This window comes from Chelonia mydas, chromosome 12, assembly GCF_015237465.2.
Source record: "Chelonia mydas isolate rCheMyd1 chromosome 12, rCheMyd1.pri.v2, whole genome shotgun sequence".
In the NCBI taxonomy this organism is placed as follows: Eukaryota; Metazoa; Chordata; order Testudines; family Cheloniidae; genus Chelonia; species Chelonia mydas.
In genome coordinates, this window is record NC_051252.2 from 15,312,662 (window position 1) to 15,335,318 (window position 22,657).

General features: G+C 40.1%; 1 protein-coding gene across 2 annotated transcripts; it reads left to right on the plus strand.

Moving 5' to 3' along the window:
- Positions 1 to 166: 166 nt before the first annotated feature.
- Positions 167 to 12,225, plus strand: SNX20 (sorting nexin 20). Of its 2 annotated transcripts, none has more exons than XM_043525977.1 (4): positions 167 to 302; positions 4,839 to 5,017; positions 6,875 to 7,026; positions 11,148 to 12,225. In XM_043525977.1, exons 2-4 carry the CDS (start codon positions 4,852 to 4,854, stop codon positions 11,814 to 11,816), a joined length of 987 nt encoding a protein of 328 aa, XP_043381912.1. In that variant the 5' UTR covers positions 167 to 302; positions 4,839 to 4,851; the 3' UTR covers positions 11,817 to 12,225. The 2 variants fall into 2 exon arrangements, with proteins under 2 accessions (XP_043381912.1, XP_007059721.1); XM_007059659.4 differs by having other exon boundaries at positions 4,845 to 5,017.
- Positions 12,226 to 22,657: the final 10,432 nt, after the last annotated feature.

The window sequence follows — 22,657 nt, forward strand, 5'->3', positions numbered from 1 at the left end:
AAAAAAAATGTAAAAAAAAGAGTATAACAATGGGAACGGGATTAGGTTTATCCTGCTTGTAAACTATATGAAAAACGACTTAAGGCAGATAGCCATTTTCATTTTGAGGTAACCACCCACTAAAGCAACAAACCAGCTGAATGAGGAAGTCAGATTTAAGCAAGACTTCCTCCTTCCTTTTTGTAAAAATAAAGAACTTGTCTGCTGCAAGACAACAGACATGTTTTTCTGTGTTCTGAAAATAAAAAGCAAGGCTCCCATTGCAATCTCATCACCCTTGAAAACTCTTCAGAAGCTCAAAGGTCTGTATTTTGTGTGTTATATTTTATAATATTAATAAGCATTCAATTAAATAACTTTGAATGGTATTTTTCAGTATAAATATTACCATGAAACAACCTGTTCAAAGCAACAGACTCTCTTTGTGCATGGTAGTGCAGATTTCACTTCATTGTGCTTTTAGATGTTAAGGTAAATAGTAGTTTAATAATTAGTTAAAATAATTTAGATTAATTTTTGTATGTTACAATGATAGACTATTCCTTCATATATATATATGTAGTACTATACTTTTGAATACAATGAACAATGAAGTTTGGGCCTATTTAATCACCAGGGTGGCACCTTTAGAACCATTATATTTATGAGCATGTAAGCATTTCCATTATACAATTATGTTTTCAGAGGTTTATATCTTGAACACAAATATCACTCTGCTGTAGCTCATCAAAACTTGCAGCTCAGGAGGAATATCTAGTTTAAATTTGATCAGCCATTTTTTAGTTTACAGGTGTTTAAGGTAAGTTTTATAATTTAATCTACTTTTTTGTGATTCTTATTGTCACATTCCCATTTTTAAAAAGTAAGGTTTTTCAAGTATATAGTCTATAAAATGAACTTGTTTCTCTGGGATTTCAATGTAATAAATCAAACTGGTTGACTAACTGAACATTAAATAACTGGCTATTCTGAATGTGCAAAGGGCAGTGGTTGACAAAGACTGAAAGAGCAGTGAAAACATTCATAGAACATAAGAATGGCCATACTGATCAGACCTTTGATCCACCTAGCCCAATATCCTGTCTTCCAACAGTGGCCAACGCCAGGTGCTTTAGAGGGAATGAACAGAACAGACAGTCATTGAGTGATTCATCCCCTGTCATTCAGTCCCAGCTTTTGGCAATCAGAGGCTAGGTACATTCGTAGCATGAGGTTGCATCCCTGCCCATCTTGGCTAATAGCCATTGATGGACCTATCCTCCATGAATTTATTTAGTTATTTTTTGAACCCTGTTATAGTTTTGGCCTTCACAACATCTGCTGGCAAGGAGTTCCACAGGTCGACTGTGCATTGTACAAAAAAATACTTCCTTTGGTTTGTTTTAAACCTGCTGTCTATTAATTGGGTGAGTCCTGGTTCTTGTGTTATGTGAAGGGGTAAATAACTTTTCTATATTCACTTTCTCCACACCATTCATGACTTTATAGTCATCTATCATATGCCCTCTTAGTTGTCTCTTTTCCAAGCTGAAAAGTCCCAGTCTTTTTAATCTCTCCTCATATGGAAGCTGTTCTACCCCCTTAATCATTTTTGTTGCCCTTCTCTGAACCTTTTGCAATTCTAATATATCTTTTTTGAGATGGGGTGACCCGAACTGCATGCAGTGTTCAAGGTGTGGCCATACCATGGATTTATATAGTGGCATTATGATATTTCTGTCTTTCCTTTCCTACAGGTTCCTAACATTCTGTTAGCTTTTTTGATTGCCGCTGCACATTGAGCAGATGTTTTCAGTGTACTATTCACAGTGACTCCAATATCTCTTTCTTGGGTGATAACAGCTAATTTAGACCCCATCATTTTGTATGTATAGTTGAGATTATGTTTTCCAATGTGCATTACTTTGCATTTATCAACATTGAATTTCGTCTGCCATTTTGTCACCCAGTCACCCAGTGTTGTAAGACATCTTTGTAACTCTTCTCAGTTTGCTTTGGACTTAACTATATTGAGTAATTTTGTATTATCTGCAGATTTTGTCACCTCACTGTTTATCCCTTTTTTCAGATCATTTATGAATATGTTGAACAGCACTGGTCCCCACCACTATTTACCGCTCTCCATTCTGAAAACTGGCCATTTAGTCCTACCCTTTGTTTTCTGTGTTTTAACCAGTTACTGGTCCATGAAAGGACCTTCCCTCTTATCAGCTTACTTTGCTTAATAGCCTTTGGTGAGGGACCTTGTCAAAGGTTTTCTGAAATCCAAGTATACTATATCCACCTGATCATCCTTGTCTATGTTTGTTGAACCCCCTCAAAGAATTCTAATAGATTGGTGAGGCATGATTTCCCTTTACAAAAGCCGTGTTGACTGTTCCCCAACAAATCATGTTCATCTATGTATCTGATAATTCTGTTCTTTACTATGCTTTCAACCAGTTTGCCCAGTACTGAAGTCAGGCTTACCAACCTGTAATTGCCAGGATCCTCTCTAGAGCCTTTTTAAAAAATTGGCATCACATTAGCTATCCTCCAGTCATCTGGTACAGAAGCTGACTTAAATGATAGGTTACATACTACAGTTAGTAGTTCTGCAATTTCATATTTGAACTTCAGAACTCTTGGGTGAATACCATCTGGTCCTGGTGACTTATTACTGTTTAATTTATACATTTGTTCCAAAATCTCCTCTGGGACAGTTCCTCAGATTTATCACTTAAAAATAATGGCTTCGTTGTGGGAATCTCCCTTATGCTCTCTGCAGTGAAGACCAATGCAAAGAATTCATTTAGCTTCTCCACAATGGCCTTATCTTCTTTGGGTGCTCCTTTAGCATTTCAATCATCCAGTGGCCCCACTGGTTGTTTGGCAGGCTTCCTGCTTCTGATGTACTTAAAAAAAATTGCTGTTAGTTTTTGAGTCTTTGGCTAGTTGTTCTTCAGATTCTGTTTGACCTTCCTAATTATACCTTTACACTTGACTTGCCAGAGTTTGTGCTCCTTTCCTTTTTTCTCAGTAGGATTTTACTTACAGTTTTTAAAAGATGCCTTTTTGCCTCTAACCCCTTCTTTTATACTTTGTTATTTAGCGCTGCTGGCACTTTTTTTTGTCCTCTTACTGTGGTTTTTAACTTGGGATTTACATTTAGTTTGAGCCTCTATTATGGTGTTTTTTAAAAATTTCCATGAAGTTTGCAGGTATTTCACTTTTGTGACTGCACCTCTCACTGCATCAGGGGCTTGATCCAAACCTTTTTTAAGCCAATGGACTTGGAATCAGGTCCCTGCCAAGGAGAAGGGAGAGTTTTGTGGAATGCTGCTTGCCCAAGCCAGGGAGCAGAGGCAGCTCTCCCTCCACACTTTCAGTAGAGCTGGGGAAGCTGCATTCTCTTCAATTCTGCTCCGCCTTACTGTCAGGGAGGGGTTAAAGTAAGTGCTTTTGCAACCTTGTAAATGTCTACTGACACAATAGACTGCAAGAGAGGCCATGAAGGAATTCCCCCACCTCTAAGTACAACATTGCATGATTGTACACAAAGATCCTTAAATGATGCAGAAGTGAGAACCAAGCAGTCTTGAGTAGCTCCCACTTCCTAAACATACTGCACCAGTTCACTCTTAATAACATCTTTCACTAATATTTTGTTTTACTGTAGGAATGGGAGCTGTGACTTTTTAAAGTAACCTATATTATTTGTCTTTCCGTCTTTTTTAGCCAAACTGTGAGCAAAAAAGTTCATCTCACATAACTGATCAAACACAAATCATTGACAAAGTTGTTACAAGTTTTTAAAACCCTTTCTTCACAATGATATTATAAATAGTTATTTATATTATAGTGGTGCCTATAGGTCCCAATTAGGGAGCTGTATTGCAGTACTGCCATATGGGAGCTAAGGTCCTATTATAATAAGCTCTATACAAACGTATAGCTTAAAACACACACACACAGAAAACCCAAGCCCCACCCCAGAGAGTTTACAAATCTAGAATGTGACAAGACTCAGCAAGTAGCTGAAACAGACAAGCAATGGGGACAGGAGGAACATGCTATTACATAATAAATAGAAAACTTAGTAACTCACCTGCCTAGCCATTGTCAGATTCAGGGGTTCATCTCCAATGCAGCAGGAGGTGTAACTTCCAGTTTGGGTCGACATTCACATGGACTGACTGAGCTAAAAACCAGCAGTGTTGTTGTGGTGGCAAGGCAGCAGCTTGCCCAGATACCTAAGCTTTCAGATGTGATTCAATGTATTTGGGCAGCTAGCCTGAGCTACTGCCTATGCAGCTAGACTGTTAAATCTTGGGGGGTAAACTCTCCAGCAGTTTGGCTCTTTCACTTAAGGGCTTCCAGAATTTGTTCCCCTGAACAACTAATCTGTGGCCAAGTCCAGAAAACTTTTGAGGCAAAATACAAGAGGTGAAATCCTGGCTCCAACGGCAAACATCCCATTGACATCCGATTCAGGATTTCACCTTAAATACACATATTATTTGGCATAAATTCTTGCTTTTGTCTGTCTGATCTTAATTCCTGACAAAATGACCATGTAGGCACCAACAATCTTACTGGCAGCTGCAGCATTCCTTTATTGCTATCCCTTATGGATATTTGTATACGTCTGTTTCTTTAACTTTGTGTCGAAGCACATAGGTGTTGAGGAATTCGCAGCTCTGTAAGCTTCGGCCCACTGACTTTTTATTTATCTCAGTGGAAGTCAGATCAAGCCCTAACTCAGTGAAATAAACAATTATCTAGAATGGACTTTGGGAGACTTTTAAAGCTCTTAATATGTCTGATGATGAGAAGTGCATGATTTTGTATTCCTCCTGCGACAGCTTTGCAATGGACAGAGACCAGCACCACACCGCAGAAGGAGGTCAGTGGGAGCCGGTAACAGACATAACTACGTGTTCTGCAGCCGCTCAGTCAGATGAAGAACAAAATGAAACCGAAGCGGAAATTTCATTTCAAGTGAACAATGACAACCCAGAAACTGCTGATCTCTCAGGTTAGGCCCCGCCATTCATTCTACTTATTTTTCATGGAGCTATCAGTGCTACGTGTCTCATGAGTTACAAACAGTGTACTTAATTCACTCCTGCATTACTCCAGTTTTACATTGGCATCATTCTACTGAACTTGGAGCTACACAGGAGTAATGCAACGGCAAATCAGGCGCTCTCTCTCTCTCTCTCTCTCATAGAGAGAGAGAGAGAGAGAGAAGCACAAACTTTTCCTTTCAAAAGCCTTCTTCAAAAACTTACTCCGTTCTAAGCTACACAAGAATGATCAAAGTTAGTTACCATCTGGTGGCTCTTAGGTGGCCGAAATGAAATAAATTAGTGCTCTCAGTTTAGTTCTCACATACACCACAAAAATCTGCCATCACATTGCACAGAGACCAAGGAGAGAACAGGAATGAAAAGTGAATGACCACTTCCATTCCAGTGGTAGTCTCTTCAGGCCAGGGTGAAGGCTCGCTGTGGTATGGTGTGTGGGAAGTTTTGCACTGAACTTGTACAATGGGTAAGAACTCCAATGCTGTCAATTGTGCAAATACATTTACTGGTAATTTTTTAAAGGTATGGGTTTTATTTAAAGGAAAACTGACTATTCATGTTTCTTTCTGTAATGCTGTTATGAACCATACATTAAAACCATACATTTAGGAAAGACTGGGCCAAACCCTGAGGAAGTGAAATTCGTTTTAATGGTATTTTAACCTAAATAGCAGGTTAAAACAAATTCAGCTATGTAAGGGCCTTTCTGGGCACCTACAATTTTAATGTGAAAAATATAAATGTTTAGTGATTTCCTTCTTATCCATTTGTGGCAATGCATTTCCATTGTTTGCAATGCTGAATAATTTGCTCATAATGATCTAGGTTGTCTAGACAAATAATTTCAGTGATGGAAAGTCAAGATATGCCCATACGAAATAGCAGTTGTAGTGGTGTCCCACATTATCCACACTGCTGTGCCATAGTTCACCTGAGCAAAATTATCAGGACTGGATTCCAAAGACAGAGAAGTATCTTTCATTGCTAAAATCTAGTCCCAATTTCCCTGCAAGTTAACTTCCCAGCCTATTATACCCCATTTTTACATTTACAACAAATGATATTCTGGCTTTGGTTATGACCTAACTACTGTGGTCTAGATTGTAGCTTGGACCATGTGTACACAAAAAGGAGTTGGGGCAGTAAGAACTCCCTTTTTGCTCCTGTACTGGCTACCTGCAGCTGAAAAAAGGGCAGAGTATGGAAGGAGTCTTGGCTTCACCCCATCCCCCTAGTCATCAACCCAGAGCACATGAGCAGGTGCAGGGGGTTTCAGAATTTGCTGCAGATATGAGCCAGCCATATAGTACCCCTTCCCTTTCTCCCCAGCCTCCCCCCACCCCCCCCGCACTGGCCCAGCAAGAAGTAAACAAGACAACAGTGTGACTCAGAGGCACGTGTGAGTCGTGACCTCCCTGTGGCTATTCCTGAGAGAGTGCAGCCTGTTCACCTATAGCGAATTCACAACCTAGCTCTGCAATATGCTTGTAGGATATTTTTTTCACCACGTTTTCTTCAGGAAAAGTTGTTGTCATCAGGATTTTACTAACAAGCCTTCATATTTTACAGTGGACTGGATGAGTTTAATTTTGTGTAATCAGTTTATTTTCTTTCAAATTTCGGATCAACAGTGTTCACAATTAGATGTTCCTATTAGCCTTTATCAGTCTTAAAGGTAGTGATATACACATTATTCATGCAATATAGTATCAGAAATTCAGTTCTCCACTTTCCTGGTGAATGTACACGGATTTTCTTCCCAGATGCACTGGCTACAACATGAGATATTAAACATATTGTTTTAGATACCAGTAAATCCCCAAGTCCCAGCTCGTCAATGACAACTAAGCAACTTCAGGACTACTGGAGGAATGAGAAACGTCGCTGTAGACAAGTCAAACTCCTTTTTGAAATCCCATCAACCAGAATTGTAGAACAGTATTTATCTAAATATGTGGTAAGCTAATAAATGAATTTGTAACATAATTTCATTCACTTTGCAGATGTCTGGACAGCATGGGTCTTTACCTGAAAGCCTCACTCAGGGCCAAATTTTGCAACTAGGGTGACCAGGTGTCCAGTTTTCGACTGGAACACCCGGTCAAAAAGGGACCCTGGCAGCTCCGGTCAGCATGGCCAACTAGGCCGTTAAGGCAGGCTTAGTCCCTACATGTCCTGGCACTGCACTGTACCCCAGAAGTGGCCAGCAGGTCTGGCTCCTTGGTGGGGGGCCTCGGGGGGACCACAGGGCTCCATGTGCTGCCCCCACCACTGGGAGCTGGGAGGAGGCAGTGCCTGGGGGTGAGCGCAGCATTTGGAGGCTCCTGGCCTCCTGATAGGCAGGCAGCCTGCCTTAGCCCTCACACTGCGCTGCTAACCAGGAGCCGCCCATGGTAAGCCCACGCCCCAATTCTGAGCCCCAACCCCTGCCCCAGCCCTGAGCCCCCCCCCAACCCAGAGCACCCTCCTGCACCCCAAACCCCCCATCCCTGGTCCTACCCCGGAGCCTGCACCCCTCCTGCACACCAACCCCCTGCCCCAGCCCAGAGTCCCCTCCCACACCTGGAACCCCTCAACCCCAGCCCCACCCCAGAGCCCTCAACCCCCCCCCCCCCCGCATCCCAATCCCCTGCCTCAACCTGCAGCCCCCTCCCACACTCCCAATCCCTTGGTCCCACTCCCTCAGCCTGGAGCCCCCTCCTGCACCCCAACCCCTCATCCCCAGCCCCACCCCAGAGCCTGCACCCTGAGCCAGAGCCCTCACCCCCTCCCATGCCCCAACTCCCTGCCCCAGCCTGAAGCCCCCTCCCCACTCTGAGCCCCTCATTTCTGGCCCCATCCCAGAGCCCTCACCCCCAGTGAGAGCCCTCACCCCAACCCCCTGCCCCAGCCCAGTGAAAGTGAGTGAGGGTGGGGGAGAGCAAGCCACCGAGGGAGGCGGAATGTAGTGAGTTGGGGGTGGGGCCTCAGGGAAGCGGCAGGGAAGGGGAGGGGCCTCAGGGAAGGGAAGGGGCTACACTGTTGGGTTTTATGTGACTAGAAAGTTGGCAACCCTATTTGCAACCCTTGTTCACATTGGCTAGTACCTACTCTTAGAGTAAGATAGTACTTAAAGCAAGCATGGTTGGCAGAATATTGTCCTAAAAAAGCCCTTCAACAAGCAGTTCATAATAAAGACTGCATCAGTGGGAGGAAAAACATTAACAGGGCTAGCAATTTGTAGGCCTTGTCTTCATTATTGTTATTTGTATTAGTAGCACGAAGCACCCCCAGTCATGTGCCAGGCACTGTACAAACAAAACAAAGAGACAGTTCCTGCCCACAAAGAGTTTAAAATCTAAGACTAAGACAAGACCCAGGGTAGGAAATTCATACTGGTGCAAGCACATCAAAGCTACACTGGTGTAAGCCCCACATTGTGGCAGTATAACATACCTATAATTTGAGGTTTGCACTGGTGTAAGTACACATTTCCATATGCAGACAAAGCCTAAGGCTCCAATCCTACAACTAGACCAGCTTTGGACTGGATCGTCTTGCACACACAGTTCTGCAGTAGAGTATTTATTTTTTAAAGCATGAGTGAGAGGGGCAGGGACAATAGCAAGTGAATGAGCATGCATTTCCACTGTTGTGACATTTCAGATCTATTTATCAACAGTAAGGGAAAAAATCCCCTATTGATCATATCCAAAAACCCCCATGTTTTTATTAATCCCATTTTCCAATTAGCGTAAACAATTTGCTCTTTCATCTAACATTTGAATGTCAAGAGGGGAAAACCAACCCAATGGGCCAGATTCTGATATTCTTACTCCCTGTGCTGAGCTCTCAGGAGACCTGGGTTCTATTCCCAGCTCTGCCGCTGACTAGCTGGATGACTGTGGGCGAGTTACTCTGTGACTCAGTTTACTATTTACCTCCTCTGTAAAGTGAGGTAAACAGATGAAAAGTGCTGAGAACTATGTATTATTATTACTCACACTGGTGTACTGACCCCAGCGGGACTCCTCTTGGAATAAGGTGCTATTTAGCATGTGAGTAAAGGTTTCAGAGTCTGGCCTAGTATGACCTTATATTTTCAAAGGAAGTTTACATGTTCTAGTTAGATTCTGTTACCCTTGCACAGGTTGAACAATATCTGATTTCCTGAGCAGTCCCACTGATTTCAATAAAAGTGCTCAAGGAATAAAGGTACCACATAGCATGTGTGAGGCTTGTAGAACTTAGCTCCAAGAGCTCAATAACTACTTAAAGATTTTTCACCTTAAAAAAATTGCTGCACAAATTTGAATAATGTCTTTATTAGAGGAAACCACCTCTTTTGCTCATGGACATTCCCTAAACCAGGGAAGAGGGGATAAGGGATGAAGTCATCTAACAGATTGTTTGTTGTGAATTATTCACTCAGCTGCCCTTGGTAGTCAGATTTCTTAAATCATCATTTTACATTCTGTGCAATTTTCTTGCTCTCTTGCAATGTTGTTACGAATCTGCATAACCAGTAGGTACTTTATTATCAGCAGGGAGCAAGGCAGAGTATAGGAAAACGTCACAGTGTTAATGAATGACAAGAGATCAGAGCAGTGGCACCTCAGCTTTAGGAAGCTACAGAAAGCTTGCTAAAACTGATGATTTATCAGGCTTAAAATCAAAGGACAGAGAATGTATTTTATAACAGAATGAGGGAGATTCTTATGCTAGTATTGGTTTGTAACATCTAATGCCCATTTCCACAAAGGAGCAGTTTAACTTAAGCAAACTGTGGGCCTAAATCCATTTAATTCACTGGGAACAGGATGAGATTGTATGTGAGTAACGTCTAGAGCCAATCCAAAACCCATTCAGCTGGTGTAAATTGGCATAGCCCAACTGGCTTCAATGGAAGTACATTGGCGGAGGATCTAGCCTAATGGGAGACTTCTTCAACTTCAATGGGTTTTGGATTAGGCCCTGGGTGGAAATCTATTTGAAGAATATGTAGCATCAAAATTTTGTTTTGCAACTCTGAGAGGTGTGTGTGTGTGTGTGTGTGATGTTTACTAAATTCATTTTGCTATCAAGGTCAGTGCAAAATTCAGGGAAATTTATTCTTGAATACTATTAAATTGTGAATTATTGTATAAAAATTGTTTCTGCTAGAGGCTGCTGAAGGATCTTGGATAGCAAACAGATTGTTTTAGAAAGGTGGCAGTCACTCTTGCAGTATTTACATAAAGTGGTAGGCTTTGCATAATAGGACAATGATTTAGAAAAAAATCTCTCTGCAGTTGCTCCATCTCATTTTTGCATATACCAAATGTCCCCTTCAGCTCTCTCCTCTTCCTTCAGAGCATTAATAATGCCCAGAAATATCTGATGCAAATATTTCTAACAGTTATAACCAATGAAAAATATATTAAATTCAATATTAGGCCTGGGAAATCCATTCAGTTTGCTATGGATGATTGTTTGTAGTAACCCTATGTGTTATTAAGGAGTACAGTTACATGAATGAACCATAAATTATTTAAAGCGCTCCTTCTAAACCTTTACAAGCAATTTGCTAATTTACCAGATTAAGGACCCCAAGGTGCTGAGTGCCTTCTTACTGAAATCAGGCCCCTATGGTGCCCTATATGCAAGAGCTACATGCAAACACTAAGTATTAGTCACAACAATCTGAAACAGTAGTGGTTAGGAATTACTGACTTAATGGACACCTATCTCAAAGACCTTGTTTATTTGGGAATGTGCTCTAATTCTAGCAATTGATGGTTAGTCACTGATGTAGCAGAACCAGTGCTGCACACAGTCATCTAGAATGCAGATCAGCGCAATTAGGTGTAAATTGGTGCAATTTGCAATGGGGGCTGGGGGAGGCTTTTTCAAGCAGGGACAAACTCCATTGGTGCAAATTGTGGCTTTCCTTGTCTACATTTGCACCTGCCTCAGTGTCAGTCCTATCAGGGCAAAATCCCAATACAGACAAAACCAAAGTAAAGTTTAAAATATGTTTGTCAACATTCAGCAAGACTACAGTTTTATGTAACAAGACTGAATATTTCTTGCTATTTGCTTTTTTTTTTTTCCTGACAGTTGTATAAAATCATCATCATCCAGACAGGCAGTTTTGATGGCAACAAATGTGTAATTGAGCGTCGATATTCAGATTTTGAAAAACTGCACAAAAATCTTTTGAAGGACTTTAATGAAGAAATAGAAGATGTGACCTTTCCCAAAAAGTGCCTGACTGGAAACTTCACAGAGGAAATGATCACTGAGAGAAAATTAGCCTTCAGGGACTATCTGGGATTTCTGTATTCTATGAAATGTGTCCGGAGATCCAAAAAATTTATCGACTTCTTAATAAGACCAGAGATGGAGGAAGCTTATGGCTGTCTGAGGGGAGGCCAATATACCAAAGCTTTGGAAATACTTGTGCAAGTCATCGCTCTGCAGGAAAAATTAACCAAACACAGACCTGTTTTAATAGTCCCTACACTCTGTGCTTTAGTTGTGTGTCACAAAGACCTAGAGAACCCAGCAAGTGCCTATGAATATGGAGAGAAGGCTTTACTTTGCCTACAGATGCATGGTGGGCACAGGTATTATGTTCCATTGCTAGAGACAATGATCACTTTGGCATATGAACTTGGCAAAGACTTTCTATCCTTGCAAGAGAAACTGGAAGAGAGCAAGGCAAAAAGAGACCAAATAAAAGTGTTTACCCTAAAAGAACTTGCAGTTCGAGAGTATATACAATGAGTGCAAGAAAAGATCACTGATCGTATTTCACTGAATAGCAAAACATGTGATCATGCTCCCATTGAAGAACATGGACTTCAAAATGTGTTTTTAAAGCAGTTTTGAATGGAGAATGCAGCTTACAAATACAGACAGCTAAAGTTAAGATTCTGATATATTTTATCATACTTTTTTAAATTGAAAGCTAAAAAGGACACTATCCCATTTCTGTAAGACAATGCTTACTACATAGTTACAAGTAACACCGATGCTTACTAAAATGGGAAGTAATTTGTGGCAGGAAAAACCTCTTTTTTCAGTTTGTTTATTTTTGACAGTATTTTGTGTATAGCCAGTTTCACGGTTTCATCTGTATAGTCAGTTAAAATGGAACCACTCATATAAATAAAGTTATGCAAGTGTTTATATATTTACAGGATCATGGACTTTGTTACTAAAAAAACCCTTATGAACAAAGAAGGAAGGAGAAAATGTTTTTAAAATAAATTTTCAGGACCTATTATTTAAAGACCATACTGTCAGAAATTAGCTCTTATTTTTTTCTGCAACTATGATCAAAGCATTGTCAAAGACTACTCAGAAATTCACAATCATTTTCTGACTTTTAATACCATGGGGTACACTCCCATTGAAGTCAGTGGATAGTTTACAATTTACTTCAATGGGAGCAGCAGCTACCAGTGGTCATCATTTCACTGGGGATGGGGGTTACTTTTAATTTCCTTTTTAAAGCTGATATGATTTCATGACTTGCATTGAAACCACATTCCTGTTATTGGCAATTTTTAACAGAGCTCTTACTTGAGAGGAAAATTCATACCCCATGCAAAATACACCTAATGAAAAGGAACCACGAAAGAATGCTGTAGAGGGAACATCTGGCTAATACAATGGTGGCCTTTAATTCTGATCAAGCTGCAATACACATGGTTAGGATTTTGTTTAAAGTTATAATGCATTCATTTTAGAGCCTGTTATGACCTAGGGAAATGTCACAACTTAGCACTGACATGACAATTCTTTCAGGAGCCCCACCCACAGGTGAAGATGTTGAGCTCGCCGTGGTCCTGGCATTTCTGTGAAAGCTTCTCAAGTGGAAGTTTGAACACACTCAGAACTGTTCAGCTGTGTCGCATAGTGCCTATGCTGCTGACAGATTCTCTTGGGAGGGACAAGGGCTGTTTTACCTACAGGCAAACTAGGCTGCTGCCTAGGGAGGCAGATTCTGTCTAGGGTGGCAAGGGCACAATGCACTCACACAAATTTGGCCTGGTCACCCCTCTGTCATGACCACCAAACTATCAGCAGGCTCCCTATGAACTCCCTATGACCCCACCCGAGTTGAGAACCTCTGTTCGAGCGGATAGGAGCGGGTGGCACACTGTAGTTTTGCCTAGGGTAGCAGATTGTCTTGAGCCTGCGCTTTTGGAACAGAAGGAACTGAACTCTATCCTTGCTGTCACCCTTAACCACATGGTGACCATTCTGTGAATCATCATGGCATACATGAAGTTCATATGTGTTCATGGATGTTTACAGCATGTAGATCAATATTGGGTGGCAGTGGTGTGGTCTGTTGCATTGAACACAGAATGGGGAATCAAGCAATAAAGAGTTAAAATCCCAGCAGTTCTGAATATTGAGTTCTAGACATTGAGGCTCAGATCCACAAAAGCACTTGGTGCCTAAATTAAAAAATAAAAAATTTAGGCACACTGAGATCCTCAAAACCCAATGCTCAGCTGCCACCTAACTTTGGAGGTGCCTACATTTTCACAATAAAAGTCCTCCAGGTGCCTACATTTCTGCCACTGGGCATGCACACAATGCCTCAGTGCCATCTCATGCTCAAGCCCCAGCACCAGCCTTAAGCCAGGTGAAGATAGCCATTCCCTCGCTGGGTCTGCTCTGGTAGGTGTTATCAGAGCACACCTAACTCCACACAAAAGGGAGGTGGATTCTCCCCTTACAACCTGTATCGCAGTGATTAGGGAACTCACCCAGCAAGCTGGAAACACCCACTCAATTCTCTGCTCTGCCTGATGGGGAGAAAGGATTTGAAGATGGGTTTCTTCACTCTCAGATGAGTGCCCTAACCTCTAGACTACAGAATCACTCTCACTGGCTCTCTGGCCCAGTACATAATTATGTATACAGAATGGAACAGCTTCAACAGGAGAGACCGAGGGAGACTCATATTAGAATATTCCAGAGTCTGGTGGAATTCTCCCCCCCCGCCCCCAGAGATAACTTGGGGATATGCCTACATAGCCAAATGGAGCCTTCAGGCCCTAATCCTGCTATTGACTATATGTGGGTGTACATGTTGTATGCTAATGAACATTACAAAAAAAGTCCTGCTGGAGAAAGGAAATAACAGATCTCAATTAATGCCTATTCTGTCTACACCCCTGTTGTGATGCCATAGCTTCTGTCTTCTGAAAGGGTAGAGCTGATCATGCAGATAGAAGCCACATCTACATTGCAAACTTTTACCAGCATAACAATGTCAGTCAGGGGTGTGATCCCTGGCCAATATAGCTATGCTGGCAGAAGCCCCTGCACTTCGGGGTTGTGGGGAAAAGGAGGGAATAAGCTATGCTGGCAAATGGCATTCACACTAGGAATGCTTTGCTGAAACTTGTAGTCGGAGCAAAGTGTTCCTGGTCTAGACCTGGCCCTAGCCTCAGGCCATCCATCATCAAGTGTCTTACAAAAGAGACACCAGTTCCCCTGCCTTATGGAAAAACTGTGCTCTAATTAGTAACTGAATTCAGGACATAGGCAGAAGAAAGAGCAATCTGTTCATTGTGTAGTTCTCCCATTGCGAACTGCTTTACATGAAAGGCATTTTAATGTTGCCTATGTGCTAACTGATTGGCCAGGACTTTTATCATTCCCTAGAGCAGAAGTCATTCATCTCGAGTGCTATTCAGAGAGAATGTATCAACTGTCTAATTTAAAGCGCTGATTTTATTTTCTGCTGCTTTGACATTTCCAGTCAAGGAGCTTCTCATATGAATCGGCAAAACCAACTGTGCACAAATGGCACAGGGTCAGTTATGAGCCCATAAAAGGCTTCAGCTCAGTTTATGACCTCACCTCCAGTAGCCACAAACAAACCAACCAAATGCTCCCCACAAATTAAAGAAATATAAATATATTCCCTCTCCGGAAATGCTGAGACTATAGACCTCTGGTGACAGCACAAGCTGCTTATTAACAAATTCAAGGTGGACATTAAAAAATAAATACTTGAAAGAGAAAGGACAGTATTGTGGCTTGGGCACTGGATGAAGCAAATCAAGGGACCTGGATTCTACTTCCAGCTCTACTGCACACTTCACGTGCAATTTTTCACAAGTCACTCAACCTCTCTGTGCCACCAGCTAAAAAAAAAATGGAAAAATAATATTTCATTTCATAGGTTTTTTTTAAATGAGGCTAAGTTCATTAATGGGTTGAGAGATATTACGGCAATGAATGCTACACAAAAGTCTATAAAATATACAATAAAATAACTCCAAACTTTAATCTAGAAATGAGCAGTAAGGAGAAGATAGTTGAAACCTATACAAGCCTTTTTCATTTCTTTTAGTATTTTCTTAAACAGGAAAAAAAGAAATTCGCAGGCAGTAAGTCACCAGTCTAGGAGCCTATTGTTGATTCTATGATTAATAATTTATTACTAGTACAGTCTCATTTTAGAACTGGACATTGCTCTGGTTTCTACACTTATAAAAGTTACAAACTATTTATTTATGGCATTGGACTGGGGTTATTCCCTGATGCTGAATCAGGCTTATACAAAATAAACTCCTCCTAATTTCAATGCTATGTACTCCCAGGTTCACAGATACCAAGGCTTGATGAGACTATTATGATCATCTGTTCTGACCCTTTGTATAACACAGATTAGAGAACTTCCCTGAAAAAAATCCAAGAGAATTTTTTTTTTAAATCACATTTTCATTTAAAAATTGCCAGTGATGGAGAATCCACAATGATATTGGTAAATTGTTGCAATGGTTAATTACCGTCACTGTTAAAAATGACAGGTTTCAGAGTAGCAGCCGTGTTAGTCTGTATCTGCAAAAAGAACAGGAGTACTTGTGGCACCTTAGAGACTAACAAATTTATTTAAGCATAAGCTTTCATGAGCTGCAGCCCACTTCGTCAGATGCACAGAATGGAACATACAGTAAGAAGATATATATACATACAGAGAACATGAAAAAGTGGAAGTTGCCATACCAACTCTAAGAGGCTAATTAATTAAGATGAGCTATTATCAGCAGGAGAAAACAACTTTTGTAGTGATAATCAAGATGGCCCATTTAGACAGTTGACAAGAAGGTGTGAGGATACTTAACATGGGGAAATAGATTCTATTTGTGTAATGACCCAGCCACTCCCAGTCTCTATTCAAGCCAAAGTTAATGGTATCTAGTTTGCAAATTAATTCCACTTCAGCAGTTTCTCACTGGAATCTGTTTTTGAACCTTTTCTGTTGCAAAATTGTCACCTTTAAGTCTGTTACTGAGTGACCAGAGTGGTTGAAGTGTTCTCCTACTGGTTTTTGAATGTTATGATTCCTGATGTCAGATTTCTGTCCATTTATTATTTTGCATAGAGACTGTCCAGTTTGGCCAATGTACATGGCAGAGGGGCATTGCTGGCACATGATGGCATATATCACATTAGTAGATGTGCAGGTGAACGAGCCCCTGATGGTGTGGCTGATGTGTTTAGGTCCTATGATGGTGTCACTTGAATAGATATGTGGACAGCGTTGTCATCGGGCTTTGTCACAGGGATAGGTTCCTGGGTTAGTGTTTTTGTTGTGTGGTGTGTGGTTGCTGGTGAATATGTGCTTCAGGTTGGGGGACTGTCTGTAAGCAAGGACTGGTCTGTCTCCCAAGAGCTGAGAGAGTGAAGGATCATCTTTCAGGATAGATTGTAGATATTTGATGATGCGCTGGAGAGGTTTTAGTTGGGGGCTGATGGTGACGGCTAGTGGCGTTCTGTTATTTTCTTTGTTGGACTTGTCCTGTAGTAGGTGACTTCTGGGTACTCTTCTGGCTCTGTCAATCTATTTTTCACTTCAGCAGGTGGGTATTGTAGTTTTAAGAATGCTTGATAAAGATCTTGTAGGTGTTTGTCTCTGTCTGAGGGATTGGAGCAAATGCAGTTGTATCTTAGAGCTTGGCTGTAGAAAATGGATCGTGTGGTGTGTCCTGGATGGAAGCTGGAGGCATGTAGGTTAGTATAGTGGTCAGTAGGTTTTCGGTATAGGGTGGAGTTTATGTGACCATCACTTATTAGCACAGTAGTGTCCAGGAAATGACCAGTCCGCTTGTGTGGACTGGTCCAGGCTGAGGTTGATGGTGGGATGGAAATTGTTGAAATCATGGTGGAATTCCTCAAGGGCTTCTTTTCCATGGATCCAGATGATGAAGATGTCATCAATGTAGCACAAGTAGAGTAGGGGCATTAGGAGATGAGAGCTGAAGAAGCATTGTTCTAAGGCAGCCATAAAAATGTTGGCATACTGTTCTCACCCACAACTATTTCACATGTGGGGACAATGTATACCTTCAAGTCAGGGGCATGGCCCCACACTATGCCAACATTTTTATGGCTGACTTAGAACAACAGGATCTATTTTCCAAAAATCCATGTTGATTGACATTAATTATGGTCCCCTCCTTTAATTCTTGATTAGTTAAATCCTGCATCAGCTGCTCTGTTATCTTTCTCAGGATCGACATCAGACTCACAGGCCTCTAATTACCTAGGTAATCTTGTTTACCCTTGTGTGCCAATATTTTAAAAATTAACTATTTCCAGTCTTGTGGAACTTCCCCAGTGTTCCAAGTCTTATTGAAAAATCAACATTAATGGTCCAACAAGTTCCTCACCAGGTCTTTTAAAACTCTTGGATGAAAGTTATCCGGAATTGCTGATTTAAAAAGGTCTAACTAACAGCAGCTCTTTAACGTCCTCCTAAGATGCTAGTGGAATGGAAAGAGTGTTATTATATGATAACTACATCATGTTTTTTGGAAAATACAGAACAGAAATATTTATTGAACACTTCTGCTTGTTCTGCATTAGTATTGACAATTCTATCATTTCCATCTGGTAATGGACCAGTAACATTGTCAGGAAGCTTTTTGTTCCTAATATACTTTTAAAAACCTTCTTTTCCTCTGTTCTACTGGCGACAGATTTCCTTGTGTCCATTTGCTTCCCTTGTCAATTTTCTGCAATTCCTAGCTTCTGATTCATATTCATTATTACAAACTTCCCCTTTGTTCCATTTGTTATATATTATTTTTTAATTTTTTATAGCTGACTTTACTTCTCTTCTAAGTCAATCATGGCTTTTGGGGCTATTGATAAAGTATTCTTAAACAATTCCCAATTTTCATTCCCCTTTTTTTGATTAAATTCTTCCTCCCATTTGATTTGGTTCATAATTGTTTTCAGCTTTGTGAAAATATGTGGTTTGGACTTTATTCTGTTTACACATTTATAAGCATTTACAAGTGCGACCAAGTTATGATCACTTGTACCTAAGCTACCATTTAATTTTTAACTGTAATAAGTTTTTCTTTGTCTGTGTTACACCTCTTCTTGACACAATTCCCACATGTAGGATGCAACACTTTTTAAATTAGGAAATTATCTATAATATTTAGAAATTCCAAGGATGTTTTAGTACTGGAAGTATGAGATCTCCAGCAGAGGTCACGCAAATTAAAGTCCCCCATGATTATGGAGCTTTTGTCCCTACCCATCATAAATTGGTGCATAAGGAGCGGGTCATCCTGTTCCCTAGTATGATTTGGAGGTCTGTAGCAGACACTAACTAATACCCATCTTGTGTTTCACCATAACCATTAAAGAGCATTTTCTTCTGGGTTATCAGTGACTCTGAAACAGGTAATGCCATTTTTGACAGAGTGCTACTCACTCTTCCTTTAGAGAATTGTCCACTCAATATTTCATGGATAGGTTATAACCATTGATTATAAAATTCCAATCATGAGAATGATCCAACCGGGTTTCAGTAAAACCAACTAGATTGAGTTTATTTAGCAATTAGCAATCCTAGCTCTGTTTGTTTGTTACCTAGGCTCCCAGCATCGGTGTATAGGCAATTAAGCAATTTCTTCCTTTCATGTCCTTTGGTTCCTAAATTAATTTTGTTCTCAACGTCTTGATTTCAGGTCAAATGAGTGCTCACATCTTCCCTCTTTTTACCTTCCCTTCTTGTTATTAGCTTAACATCCTTCTAACTACTCTAGCCAGCCTGTCAAGGGGAAATTGGTTCTAACTATACAGCCTCCAGAAGTTCTAACTATTCTCTCCCCTAGAAGGTGGACCAATGTTCCAAAACCCCCAAACCCTACATAACTTACCTAGCCAGCAGTTCACTTCCAGAATCTTCTCCCTTCTGTCTTCCTTCACTCACAGAACAGGAAGGATCTCGGAGAAGATCACTTAGACATTCTTATTTTTGAGTACACTTCTGAGCTCCCTGAAGTCATCTATTATCTGCAGGCTATCCCAGGATGCAATGTCATTAACGTTGATATGAATCATTACCAATGAATCCTTGTCCATCAACTTCTGAAGCCTATCTGAGATCTATTTAGCACTTTTCATCCATAGATCTCAAAAGCACTTAACAAAGGCAATCAGTGTCATTATCCCCATTTTGCAGATGGGGAAACTGATGAACAGGGAGGTGAAGCGATGTGCCCAATATCAGCCAGTAGGCCAAAGGAAGGCTCAGGAATAGAATGTAGGTTTCTTGAGTCACAATCAAGTGCTGTAACCACTGCACAACACTGCCTCCCACACAAGCTATGTATTACTGGTATCACCACTCAACAAAAACATCCTAATGTTTAGGTATTTTTCAGGGTGCCCTAAATCAGTGTTTCCCAAATGGTGGGTGGCCTAAATTATTCCAGCTTGTAAATACACCTCTTTTGTGATCAATCACACTAACCAACACAGCTCAAATATTTCTCGTATCAAATACTTGCAGCCAACTGCTTGTGATAAATCTATAAAAAGGGGGAAAGTTGAGTACATTTAAATTGATAAACGTGAAGAAATAGCAAACTGTTTGTTCAGGGAGGATTGTTATGACTATCATCCAATTACAAATAGACTAGAGAGAAAGTTAAGTGCCAGAAACACATTTAGAAATACAGCTGGTCAAAATTTTTCAGAAAATCTAACATTTTCCACATGCACAAAAAAAATAGACAAAATCTCTTTGCAAAAAACTCTAAACAACTCACCTTAGAGTGGTGGCATTCCTTGTGTCACTCCTGTAGGCATCAGTTCAACACTGGAGAGTAATGTGACTATTTGCAATAACATTTTCTTAACATGTAACGCAGGTATGTGCTGCATGATGGATTTGACCCTTCCGGCATGATTTTACTCTTTTCACTGTTTGATGTTATTGGTGGCTCCTCTCTTTTCTTTAACATACCTATAAAAACTGTCAAGCCAAGTACAGAGCAAGAACATGCTAAAAATGGTATATTAAAAAAAAAAAGATCATCCAACCAACATCTGTCTGGTGCGTCTAGCAAACCGCAGACTGCACAAATACACACAAACTAGGGAAAATTTTAAATAAAATCTGGGCAGACCATCCTTAAAAGTCCATTGAGAATTGCATACAATCTATTGAGCTTTGGCCCATTTCCATATCAATTATTAGATCATTTGGGGGCATTAAGTAGATAATACCATTTACACAATTTACTAAAATAACTAAAAAAGCCCATGAGGATGCCTAGTTACTTATGAAACATATGCAGACAGGATGCTCCCTGTGCTACGCAGCATCTTGTTTACAGGAAATCCTGTGATCTTCCTTATCACATACTTATTATTAACTCTTGTTATCTGCTGCATCACTAAAGGATAATATCTGCTTCCTTGTAGCTTAATAAGTATTAAATACTGTCACTGAATTTCAACAGCTTTGCACAGGCAGCACAAAATTCAATCTCAGGACATCAGCTGGACTTTAGAAAGACCGTGGGCCCAGAAGCAGCTGAGCAAATCAAGTCAAGAATGTTTATTTTCTGATAAGATCAAAGACAGGGACAAGATGTGTTGAAAAATGATACATCAGTTGTAATGGTGTAAAATACTGAATCTCAGCTCCTGTTTGGATGAGGAAAGCATCCTAAAAGACCGACCTGTTTACATTAAGATCATATTACATAAACTACACACAAACCACGTACTGATTCAGATCTTATGCCAGTGTAAATTAGGAGTAACTCAACTGAAATTAATTAAATTACAGTGTGAGAGCAGAATCAGGCCTACTTTGTCTATAAATACATGCACAAGACACTTATTTTTAAAATATATAGAGTGGATAGATATGAGATGTAGGTATAACTTAATAAATAGGTGAAACTTAATAAATATTTGCTAAGCACCTTAAGATCCTCAGATGAAAAGAACTATAAGAGGTGTCAAATTTTATAGACATAGATTTTTTTTTTATTTTATATATATTTATACACACACACACATACATTTTTAAATGTAATAGTTTCTTACATTACAAATAGACAAGTGCCTACAAATCTATTGTTTGACAATGAAAATACTAAAGCACCCACTTTGGGTTGTGTTTCATACACTAGTATCTCTAAAAAAAATCAAACGCTGCTATATCCTAAAACTGTGTGTGACTTTTGACTGATAATAGCTCACACTGCACTGATTATCTGAAGTAAATTCTGAAGGATTTCACTGAAAATGCAGAAAGTTAAATCTTTATCCTTTTCTTAATAATTACTGTTTCAAAGAGGTTTGTCTTTGCTCTGACAACTAGCAATGATACCACTAGATGGAGCTGCAGCATTTGCAAGAACACATACCTGGAAACTTGCACCATATAAAATGAATGAAAAAAACTTTTTTAAACAACAAAAGGATTAAAATGTCTGGAAAAAAAAATTTCTACTTAGAAAAGTCTAACATTTAAATTTTTAATGCTCTTAAAATTAAAAAAAAAAAATTGCATGAGTTTTAGAGAGTAGTTCCTACCTTTCTAGTTGTCCTTAAGGACAATTTAGCATCTCTTTATCAGGCAGCTATATGAGCAGAGTAGAAAGCTGAAAGAGAAAATATTCTTGTCGGCTTTTAGACCTGGTGAGTTCAAAGACAGAGTCACTGCAGTGTCTCAGTTCCTACAGTACCTTTTCCTTCTGATCAAAAGGAACCGAGTAAAACTCGCAACTGTTAAAAGAACTATCAAATAATGGGGGGAGGGGAGTAAAACAAAATGAACCCATAATGCATTCTGAACAGTGCTAGGGGGAGTGAAAAGACTGTTCATTTATTGGTTCCATTTTAGCTTGTCAACATTCTCAGTTTTGACCCTGGGTTCTGATCAGGTTCTGGTTTTAGTTACTATAGAATATTTTTTAAATTCTATTCAATTATATATACACACACAATACACTCTCATTTATCCAAATGGCCTGGGGGATATCTGAAACTTTTAGATAAATGGAAGTGCCATTAACTATCATAGGCCTACGTGGGGAACACACGGGGATTCGGATAACAAGGATTTTCAGGTAAAGGGAATTTGGATTGTACTGTCTATAATTTCATCTTTTTCCCATTGTTACTTATGCTGAAAAGGAAGAGACCTCAAGTCTGGGCAAGACTGATTAGATTCACCACCCACCCGTTTCTCCCTTGCTTTAAGTAACCAGACACCATAGATGTTCTTGGCACAGCCACTGAAAAATGTCAAATTGTGTAGGTTTAGGAGC

Bases quoted from the DNA above. Each gene is read 5' to 3' on its own strand.
- SNX20 (XM_043525977.1), top strand. From the start codon at position 4,852: ATGGACAGAGACCAGCACCACACCGCAGAAGGAGGTCAGTGGGAGCCG. The intron at 5,018-6,874 runs GTTAGGCCCCGC...ATATTGTTTTAG, and splicing joins AGAAACTGCTGATCTCTCAG to ATACCAGTAAATCCCCAAGT. The intron at 7,027-11,147 runs GTAAGCTAATAA...TTTTCCTGACAG, and splicing joins AGTATTTATCTAAATATGTG to TTGTATAAAATCATCATCAT.